This window comes from Physeter macrocephalus, chromosome 14 (genome assembly GCF_002837175.3).
Source record: "Physeter macrocephalus isolate SW-GA chromosome 14, ASM283717v5, whole genome shotgun sequence".
Classification (NCBI taxonomy): domain Eukaryota; kingdom Metazoa; phylum Chordata; class Mammalia; order Artiodactyla; family Physeteridae; genus Physeter; species Physeter macrocephalus.
In genome coordinates, this window is record NC_041227.1 from 41,694,448 (window position 1) to 41,704,869 (window position 10,422).

At 55.7% G+C, this 10,422-nt stretch overlaps 1 protein-coding gene across 1 annotated transcript in view; it reads right to left on the reverse strand.

The window, feature by feature from the left end:
* Positions 1-5,044: 5,044 nt before the first annotated feature.
* LOC114487540 (uncharacterized) overlaps positions 5,045-10,422 on the reverse strand; it is a 13,253-nt gene continuing 7,875 nt past the window's right edge. The window contains exons 3-5 of the mRNA XM_028498005.2: positions 8,914-9,061; positions 7,860-8,041; positions 5,045-6,684 (exon numbers count right to left, since the gene is read on the reverse strand). Coding sequence (XP_028353806.1) covers positions 6,361-6,684; positions 7,860-8,041; positions 8,914-9,061 — 654 coding nt within the window. The 3' untranslated portion in view covers positions 5,045-6,360. The remainder of the gene's footprint in view (positions 6,685-7,859; positions 8,042-8,913; positions 9,062-10,422) is intronic.

Genomic DNA, 10,422 nt, shown 5'->3' on the forward strand with positions numbered 1-10,422 from the left:
CATTTTAGGATTAAGAATGCCATCTGGGAAGAATGTAAATCACACTCGATCCACGTAGGTGGGGACCCAGAGGGAGCCCAGAACACGTGGAGTCAGAGGAGAAGCTGCGAGCTCCCAGAGGCTCCTCAGGACCAGGGGAGCCTGTGACTCCTGAGCCACTCTCCCCCTCCGTCTATGGGTGTCTCTGTGTATCTCTCTCTGTTTTTCTTAAATTAACCTATTTTAATGTTATTTCTTTGAAATCTATTCGAAATCTCTCTAATCCAATATTTTCTGTCTGGCTCTTTTTTAACTAAATAGCTTTATCCCCTCTTAGACCGTATTTGGTCATTCTTCATTAAACAAGGTCAGAAATGATGAAAACTGAAAATACACCTTGCATGTGAGTAGACTGACTGAAGTTTAAAACGTTCCCAAGTTATTTCTTTTATAAAAACTGAAACCAACCGAATAGATTGTATTAATATTTCCCTCTATTTTATGGGCTTCAAACGATGATCAAGATCCCTTGTTAACTCCCCTACCGCCGCTGGCCCTTCGTTAACAGCAACGGGGGAGGATGTGGTACTTACCGGCTCCTTCCACGACCTCAGGACGCGCACCACCTTGTAGGCATTGCTGTCCTGGCTCCTCAGGTTGAATATGTGTAAGCCGTACTCCACTGTGGCAAGGAAGTAGTTCTTTGAGGCTCGTTGATCATCATTCGCCTCCTCTTGCGAATCCCAGTCTTGAGTCACCAGGAGCTGGGGACCTAAGAGAAACAGGAGCAGGGCACAGGGCTGAGCCCACCTGCACGTCCACTGCCGGCAAAGCATGGCTGTGGGCATCTGGGCACCCAGGCTTCGCCCTTTCCTGCGCCGGCTCCCACCCAGCCTCCCTGGGCATTGGGCCAGTTCATGTGCTCCGGGACATACTCCTGGTCCTCCCCTCTGGCGTCACACCCTTGTCCCTTCCCTCTTGTGACCCTGACTCCTCCATCCAAAGCTGATAAAATTGCCTCCTGTTCAGGAAGGAGAAGCAAGACCCAGGCAGGGTGGATCGGGAAGGACCAGCCGTGGAGAGTCCCCTGCAGCTGAATCCAGCCATATGTTTCCCTCAGCACCTCAGTGGGAGGGGAGGCTTATTTTTGTGCCCTAGATTCAAACAATGAATCAAGGTTACAATTGCAAGTGATTTAAGTGGAAGGGGGTCCCTTCACCCAGCAGTAGGTGAGGGTCAGTGAGACAAGGAAGGACAGAGCCAAAGAGCATGAGTGGCCCAGAGCCAGCTTTGTGGGTGACAGAAGGTGGCCTGCAATGGCCGGGAAGGATTCCAAAACTCCTGCCTGAGAATCACCGGCCTGAAGGGTGGGGGTCTTGGCTCCATGCAGTGTAGGCTTCCCTAGGCTTCCACTTCCTTGGTGCTACTCCCTTGCTGTAGGCAGACCAGCCTCGTGACAGAGAGGTGAGGAAGGCAGGAGGTGCTGACAGCCGCCAGCGGCCACGGGCAAGGATGGTCCACGAGGGCTTCTGCCGTAGAGGGGAAGGGTTTTTTGTAAAAGTGGGCATCGGCTTGGGAATCGAATGCCAGGGGAGTCAGAGACAGAGGAAGGAGCTTGGGGACAGGGAAGATGCCAGGTCATCAGCGCCTGGTCATTTTCTCCCGAACACAGCTGCGCACGGGTACTGCCTGTGGCCAAGCTCTGACAACGGGGTGAGTAGGCGGGTGAAGAAGTCACTTCGAGGTCCATGACACCCCTATGTGCTCGTCAGGACAGCCACGTGCAGAACGCAGGAGGGATTTCAGCGCCGTGATTATCAAAGGCCTCTGAGGTCGGCTGGGGAGGAGCCCCAGCAGGAGTAGGTGGGACACAGGCCTCAGGCAGGTGGGCGCCAGGAGCCCCGGACGTGAAGGACACGTCCCTCCTCCTCCAGCCTGCCCACCTGGGTCACCCCGACGCCCTCCCCTCACTCACTGGGGAAGCGTGGGACGCCCCCCGCCCCACACAGCCTGGGCTCCCCCATGCTGGAGCTGCACCACTGTCCTTTCTGGACCCCAAAAGCATGGGGTGTCCGACTCAGGTTCCCTCTCATGTTAGGACACGGGGGGCAGGCTTGTCCCCGTTAACAAGACTTCCCCACCAAGTGTAGACATCTGTAGAAGTCCCTTCTTGTTGTCTGATTCCCTCACCTCCATCACTAGTCAAATGGCACCTAGGAGAATGTCCATGGCACTGGTCCTGCTCAGGACAGGATGGCGTGCTCAAGCCTCCATAGCAACGTGGCCTAGGTTATGGGCATAAGAGACATCATGCATCATGAGCTCTAATGCTCTAATGGATAAAGATAATGTGGTATGAATACAAAATGGAATATTACTCAGCCATAAAAAAGAATGCAGTTCTTCCAGTGCAGCAATGTGGATGGACCTAGAGAATATTATGCTTAGAGAAATAAGTCAGACAGAGAAAGACAAATACTCTGTATCAACCTATATGTGGAACACCCCAAAATAATACAAACAAATCTATAAGCAAAACAGAAACAGACTCACAGACATAGAAAACAAACTAGTGGTTACCAGTCAGGAGAAGCACGGGGAGGGGCAAATGAAGGGTAAGGGGTTCAGAGAGACAGAGTACTATGTATACAATAGATAAGCAACAAGGATGTATTGTATAACACAGGGAAATATGGTCATTTCCTTGCCATAACTTTGAGTTGAGTATATCTGTGAAAAACTGAATCACAATGTATATACACCTGTAACTAATATAATATTTTAAAGCAAATGTAATTCAATAAAAAATACATAGAAACCATAATTCAAAAAGAGTCATGTACCAAAATGTTCATTGCAGCTCTATTTACAATAGCCAGGACATGGAAGCAACCTAAGTATCCATCAACAGATGAATGGATAACGAAGATGAGGCACATATATACAATGGAATATTACTCAGCCATAAAAAGAAACAAAATTGAGTTATTTGTAGTGACGTGGATGGACCTAGAGTCTGTCATACAGAGTGAAGTAAGTCAGAAGGAGAAAAACAAATACCATATGCTAACACATATATATGGAATCTAAGAAAAAAAAAATGTCATGAAGAGATTAATGGTAGGACAGGAATAAAACACAGACCTACTAGAGCATGGACTTGAGGACATGGGGAGGGGGAAGGGTAAGCTGTGACGAAGTGAGAGAGTGGCAGGGACATATATGCACTACCAAATGTAAATTAGATAGCTAGTGGGAAGCTGCCGAACTAACACACCATTGTAAAGCAATTATACTCCAATAAAGATGTTAAAAAAATACATAGAAAAACTTTTCACAGTAAAACTCCCTGTAATAGCTGTAATTAGAAAAACTTCAACAGTCAATTCTTAGGCATTGACTGAATATGAGAATGACTTTTGAGTGTTAGAAAGACACCAGCTGTGAGCGAGTCAGTGCGGGTGACAGGGGGACAGGCTGTCAGGGTCAAAGCCCCTCCTCTCCCTGACAAGCAGAGTCTGCTCACTGATGCCTGGCTTCTGGAAACCCACCTTGTTCTCTGTCCCCAGGCATGGTGTTCTGACCCTTTCCCTGAACCAGTATGGCCCCCAGAAACCATTCTCAAGCCCGCAGCCCACACAGGTGACTGACTTCTCATTGTGACTCTGCTGTGGCCACTCCCGGGGACCCTGAACTGTGCTACTCAACGTGTGGACCAGAGGCAGGGACAGCACCGTCCCCTGGGAAACGACTAAGAGGCACATTCTCCGGGCCTGCACAGACCAGCTGGGTCAGGATCCTGGAGGAGGGCAAGGCCCAGGGCTGGGGGCATCCACAGGCCTCCGGGGGATGCTGGGCCCCTCGGAAGTGCTCCAGTAGCTGCGGAAAGAGGCTAAAGGCCTGTTTCGGGGGCACAGAGGCAAAGTCTTGTCTGGAAAGAGTGTGTGTGTCATCATCCCAGAGGTGGTTTGTGCCCCAGGCAGGGGAGGCTGTGACGATCTCTTCCTCGGACGCAGACCCGGCACACAGGAGTTGTGTGCCCGCTGAGCTGTGGCCCCGAGGCGCCGGGACACTGGCGTCTCCTGCGGACTCAGCTCAGCCTCCTGAGTGCATTGGCTTCCTCCTCTCTCTCTGCTTCCCCCTCACTCACTCTGCCTCCTCCGGTGACACCCCCTGACAAGCGGGCACCCCGGGCCCAGGGTGTGTCAGTGGCCACCCTCCGGTCACACCTCTGGAGGGAGGGCGTGTCCGTCACCAGCCAGGGCCCAGGCTGAGAACCCGGGGTGGAGGGGTTGTGTCACGGGAGATGCAGGGATTTGGCGGGAAGCTCCTGCTTCTAGGACCTGCAAGTCTTCTCCCCCGGCACCCGCCCAGGGGCCTGGGCGCCTGTGTTCCGGAACTCGAGGGGGCTGGGGGCCACGGGGGACGAGGACACACCTGCACTTGTCAAGACCTCGGCCCTCTGCTGCTTTCTTAGTGTGAATACACTTCACCTCTGGGCAGGCCTCCTTCTGTCACCCACAAAGCTGGCTCTGGGCCACTCATCCTCTTTGGCTCTGTCCCTCCTCTTCTCGCTGACCCTCACCTACTGCTGTGTCCAGAGACCCCCTTCCAATTCAACCCCTTGCAATTGTGTCCTTGATTCAGCGTCCCAAACTGGGACACAAAACGCAGCCTCCCCTCCCACTGAGGTGCCGAGGGGGGTGTATGGCTGGGCTTCAGCTGCAGGGGTCCCTCCTCCACGGCTGGTCCTTCTCCACCCACCCTGCCTGGGTCTTGCTTCTGTTTCCTGAACAGGAGACAATTTTATCAGCTTTGGATGGAGGAGTCAGGGTCACAAGAGGGAAGGGACAGGGTGTGACGCCTGTCACAGGAGTATGTCCCGGAGCACATGAACTGGCCCAATGCCCAGGGAGGCTGGGTGGGAGCCGGCGCAGGGAAGGGCGAAGTCTGGGTGCCCGGGCGCCCACAGCCATGCTGTGTCAGCAGTGGACGTGCAGGTGGGCTCAGCCCTGCGCCCTGCTCCTGCTTCTCCCATGATGGATACGTCTGCCCAGCCCTGTTCTGGGAGATCTGCACAGGGTCTCCATATCGTGGGCCTCACCAGTACCTCTCAACTTTGATTATCCGATGGTCCCTGGGTTTGGAGAGAATGCAGCCTCCTTATCCAAAAGTCCAGAGACCCTGGGGCTGCATGTTTCTAAGAGGCTTCAGGAGACACTGCAGCTTCTGGGGCGTGGGCCCACCTTAAGTGGAGGCTGGAGCCCCTCCTATATTCTGCCCCGCCCCGAACATCCTGGACCAGCGGGTGTGTGTGAGCAAGACGCCACGGCAGGTGCTGAGGGGCCTTAGGCCCTGCCTGGGTCCATCCTGCACTGAGGGTTCCCTGCCAGGCTGTGCTGATGCCCCTCTGAGGACGACGGTCACCCCACGAGCCCAGAGATACAGGTCGGACACACCTGGGCTCCTGGCCCAGCCACCTGCGGCTGGCTCAGGTGTCCAAGGGAGAGAAACCCATCCCCCCCAGCCGGCTGCCCTGCTGGCAGGACGGCCTCAGCTGCCCAGCCCCCATCCTCTGGAACCAGGCGGCACAAAGCTGCTTGCAGTGCTGACGTTTAATGACCAATTCTACGGGAGGAAATGACAGGGAGGAATGTCCACATTGCCCGGATGTGACACCCAGACACCTGCTCATACAGAGGACAGAACCGTAGCTGCTCAGCCACTGAAAGGTCACGACAGGGTGTGGTCTCACTCAGTGGAGCCTTCCGAGCAGGTGTTGTTCAAGAGTTGAAACTTTGTTTTCCAGGGTTCAGTGTCGATTGTAAAGAAGCAGGTGATGGTCTGCGGGACAAAGCACAGGGACAGAGAGTCGGGGGAGGGGCCTTGGGAAGCATGTGGCTCCAGCTCTAAAGCCAGCATCCCCCCAACCTTGCCTTGCTGGGGTGGGCAGCTGGGGGTGCAGGCTCTGGCCCTCAGTCCTGGATGTTCCCGACCTGGGACTCTCTCCGGACCCCAGAGGCACCTGGGTCATTCTCCCGTCTCCAGCTCTGTGGTCTCCAGGGACCCGGCCCCCAGGATGTCCCAGTGTGACCCATGCCCCCAGCGTCCCAGCAGGGCGTCTGATCCAAGTCGGGTTTGTCCCGGGGCGGGGCTCACCCGCCTTATCGCCAGGGCAGGGCCTGGGAGGGAGGGCAGTGGGGCTCCTCAGCTTCCACCCCTCGGGCTCTGGGTCAGTGGCAGGGGGACCCGAGACGGGGCTACTCGGCCAAGGTGATGTTGTTGCCCCCCCCACTTCTCCTGAAGGCAGGGAAGGGAGGTGGGTGAACACCAGGGAGGGGGCATTCCCGTCTCTGGCCCAGGTGACCCGGACCCAAGTGGTCAGGAGCAGCCTGACCCCAGTGTGACCTGGGGTGCAGCGGCTAGACAGGCCAGGGGCGTACAAGTGACCGGGGCTGGCCGGCCTGGCTGGGCTCCATCCTGCAAATGCCCCTCCGTGTCCCTTGGAACGGCGTTGTCATCACTCCGCACACCCCCTGCCCCGAGGCAGCGTCCACGGCCGTGTAACCTGAGGGCCGCTGTCGCGTGTCTTACATTGTTCACGTCTGGACTTGCTTGAAACGGACAGTTGTCAATATCTTCGTCAAATTTCCCACACCTGGTTCGGCCGAGCTGCAGCTCCGTGGAGAACACGATGCCATTTGCCTGCGTTTGTACAGACCTTGAAGTGGACGCATTCCCTGCCCCCGCCACACACACACATTCACACACACACTCGCACACGAGAACACAAGCACACAGGCACACTCACAGGATTGGGACAATGGCTCTATGAAACATCACCCCTTCTCACAAAGTGCCCTCTGAAGGTTTCTGTCCTCTTCTCCACTCCCTGGTCCTTCAGCCTTGCAGTGTCTTCTGGCTCCACCCCGGCCTTTATTCCCAACACCCAGAGTCAGTCTTGGAGTCCAGACCAAAGACCATAGACAGAGGCCCAGCTGGAGGGCGCAGGGCGGCAGGACCAGCCAGGACCAGCTCCAGTGTCCACGGTTGAAGACCAGCAGCGTGGAGGGCCCTCTGCCTTCCTTCCATCGCTCAACCCAGAGGGGCAGAGGCAGTGATGCCCCAGCGCCCCCCCCACAAACAAGCACTCAGACAAAGCACACGTACACAACCACACACGCGCGCACACAGGACCAGAAGCGCTCCTCCTGCAGAATGTTCTCGGTGTTCGGGTCTGCAGCCCACATGAAAATCACACCCCTGGTTGCATTCTGTAGAGACTGTGTTGCTAGGGGAACATTTTAGGATTAAGAATGCCATCTGGGAAGAGTGTAAATCACACTCGGTCCACGTAGGTGGGGACCCAGAGGGGCCCAGAACACGTGGAGTCAGAGGAGAAGCTGCGAGCTCCCAGAGGCTCCTCAGGACCGGGGGGCCTGTGACTCCTGAGCCGCTCTCCCCCTCCGTCTATGGGTGTCTCTGTGTATCTCTCTCTCTCTCTGTTTTTCTTAAATTAACCTATGTTAATGTTATTTCTTCGAAATCTATTCAAAGGCTCTCTAGTCCAATATTTTGTCTGGCTCTTTTTTTTTTTACTAAATAGTTTCATCCCCTCTTAGTCCATATTTGGTCAGTCTTCATTAAACAAGGTCAAAAATGACAAAAACTAAAAACACACCTTACATGTGAGTAGATTGACAGTTTAATAAATTCCCAAGTTATTTTTTAAGTAAAACCTGAAACTAACCAAATAGAGTTTATCCCTCTACATTACGGATTTGAAATGGTGATAGAGATCCCTTGATGACATCCCCCTCCCGACCCTCATTAACAGCAGGTGTGGGCCAGTGGGGGAGGGGGGAGGATGTGGTACCTACCGGCTCCTTCCACGACCTCAGGACGCGCACCACCTTGTAGGCATTCCTGTCCTGGCTCCTCTGGTTGAATACATGTACGGCGTACTCCACGGTGGCAGGGAAGTAAAGCTCCAAGGTTCCTTGGTCTTCACCATTCCCTTCCCCTTGTGGTTGCCAGCCGTGAGTCACCACGAGCTGGGGACCTAAGAGAAGCAGGAGCAGGGCGCAGGGCTGAGCCCACCTGCACGTCCACTGCTGACACAGCATGGCTGTGGGCGCCCGGGCACCCAGGCTTCGCCCTTCCCTGTGCCGGCTCCCACCCAGCCTCCCTGGGCATTGGGCCAGTTCATGTGCTCCGGGACATGCTCCTGGCCCTGGCCTCCCCTCTGGCGTCACACCCTGTCCCTTCCCTCTTGTGACCCTGACTCCTCCACCCAAAGCTGATAAAAGACCCAGAAGCAAGACCCAGGCAGGGTGGGTGGAGAAGGACCAGCCGTGGAGGAGGGACCCCTGCAGCTGAAGCCCAGCCATACACCCCCCTCGGCACCTCAGTGGGAGGGGAGGCTGCGTTTTGTGTCCCAGTTTGGGACGCTGAATCAAGGACACAATTGCAAGGGGTTGAATTGGAAGGGGGTCTCTGGACACAGCAGTAGGTGAGGGTCAGCGAGAAGAGGAGGGACAGAGCCAAAGAGGATGAGTGGCCCAGAGCCAGCTTTGTGGGTGACAGAAGGAGGCCTGCCCAGAGGTGAAGTGTATTCACACTAAGAAAGCAGCAGAGGGCCGAGGTCTTGACAAGTGCAGGTGTGTCCTCGTCCCCCGTGGCCCCCAGCCCCCTCGAGTTCCGGAACACAGGCGCCCAGGCCCCTGGGCGGGTGCCGGGGGAGAAGACTTGCAGGTCCTAGAAGCAGGAGCTTCCCGCCAAATCCCTGCATCTCCCGTGACACAACCCCTCCACCCCGGGTTCTCAGCCTGGGCCCTGGCTGGTGACGGACACGCCCTCCCTCCAGAGGTGTGACCGGAGGGTGGCCACTGACACACCCTGGGCCCGGGGTGCCCGCTTGTCAGGGGGTGTCACCGGAGGAGGCAGAGTGAGTGAGGGGGAAGCAGAGAGAGAGGAGGAAGCCAATGCACTCAGGAGGCGGAGCTGAGTCTGCAGGAGACGCCAGTGTCTCGGCGCCTCGGGGGCCACAGCTCAGCGGGCACACAGCTCCTGTGTGCCGGGTCTGCGTCCGAGGAAGAGATCGTCACAGCCTCCCCTTCCTGGGGCACAAACCACCTCTGGGATGATGACACACACGCTCTTTCCAGACAAGACTTTGCCTCTGTGAACAGGCCTTTAGCCTCTGTCCGCAGCTACTGGAGCACTCCCGAGGGGCCCAGCATCCCCCGGAGGCCTGTGGATGCCCCCAGCCCTGGGCCTTGCCCTCCTCCAGGATCCTGACCCAGCTGGTCTGTGCAGGCCTGGAGAATGTGCCTCTTAGTCGGTTCCCAGGGGACGGTGCTGTCCCTGCCTCTGGTCCACACGTTGAGTAGCACAGTTCAGGGTCCCCGGGAGTGGCCACAGCAGAGTCACAATGAGAAGTCACTCACTGTGTGGGCTGGGTGCTTGAGAATGGTTTCTGGGGGCCACACTGGATCAGAGAAGGAGTCAGAACACCATGCCTGGGGACAGAGAACAAGGTGGGTTTCCAGAAGCCCGGCATCAGTGAGCAGACGGTGCCTATGGGGGGAGAGAAGGGGTTTTGACCCTAACTTTCTGTACCCCCCTCACCCCGCCCAACACTGACTTGCTTAGAGCTGCTGTCCTCTTGGGAGCAGGCGCTCTGAACCGTGCCCAGGCCTCCCTCTCCTCGGGGTGCCCAGGTGCACGAGACCAGCTCACTTCTCGTCCTCCCCCCACTCCTCCCTGAGATCTTGGCCTGGCCCTCGGCAGTGAAAGCTCAGAGCCCTAACCACTGGACTGCCTGGGAATTCCCTGTGATTTTTTTTTTTTTTTCAAGCAGGTTCCATGGTCACCGTTCCCTGCTGTCCAAGCACAGGACTCAGTCCTGGCTGGAAGATGTCATTTTGCCGTTTGGTGTTTGCAACAAAGAAGCAAGGCAGTAGGATCCGGTGCGAGAAGCAGCCAGATGTGCAGGGAAACCTGGAAGAGGTTATGTCTCTGGACTACCATTCAACCTCGAAACAGAAGGATGTTGCATTAACGTGGATGGACCAGGAGGAAATTTTAGTGACAGAAGCCAGACAGAGGACAAAACACTGCTTGATTCCACTTTCATGACGTCTCCAAAGTACTCAAAGTCACAGAAGCAGAAAGTGGAATGAGGGTTCCCAGGGCTGGAAGGAGGCAACTGGAGGGGATGTTGGTCAGAGGATATAAATTTTACTTACAAGGTGGACAATTTCTGGATGTGTACTCTACGACATAGGGCCTGGAGCTGACACTGCAGTGGACTTGCACCTGGGCTGAAAGGTCAAATGTTGAATGAGTGCTCTCAACACCAGAAAAGAAAAACATTAAATGAAAACGTGAAGGTGGGCTTCCCTGGTGGCGCAGTGGTTAAGAGTCCGCCTGCCGATGCAG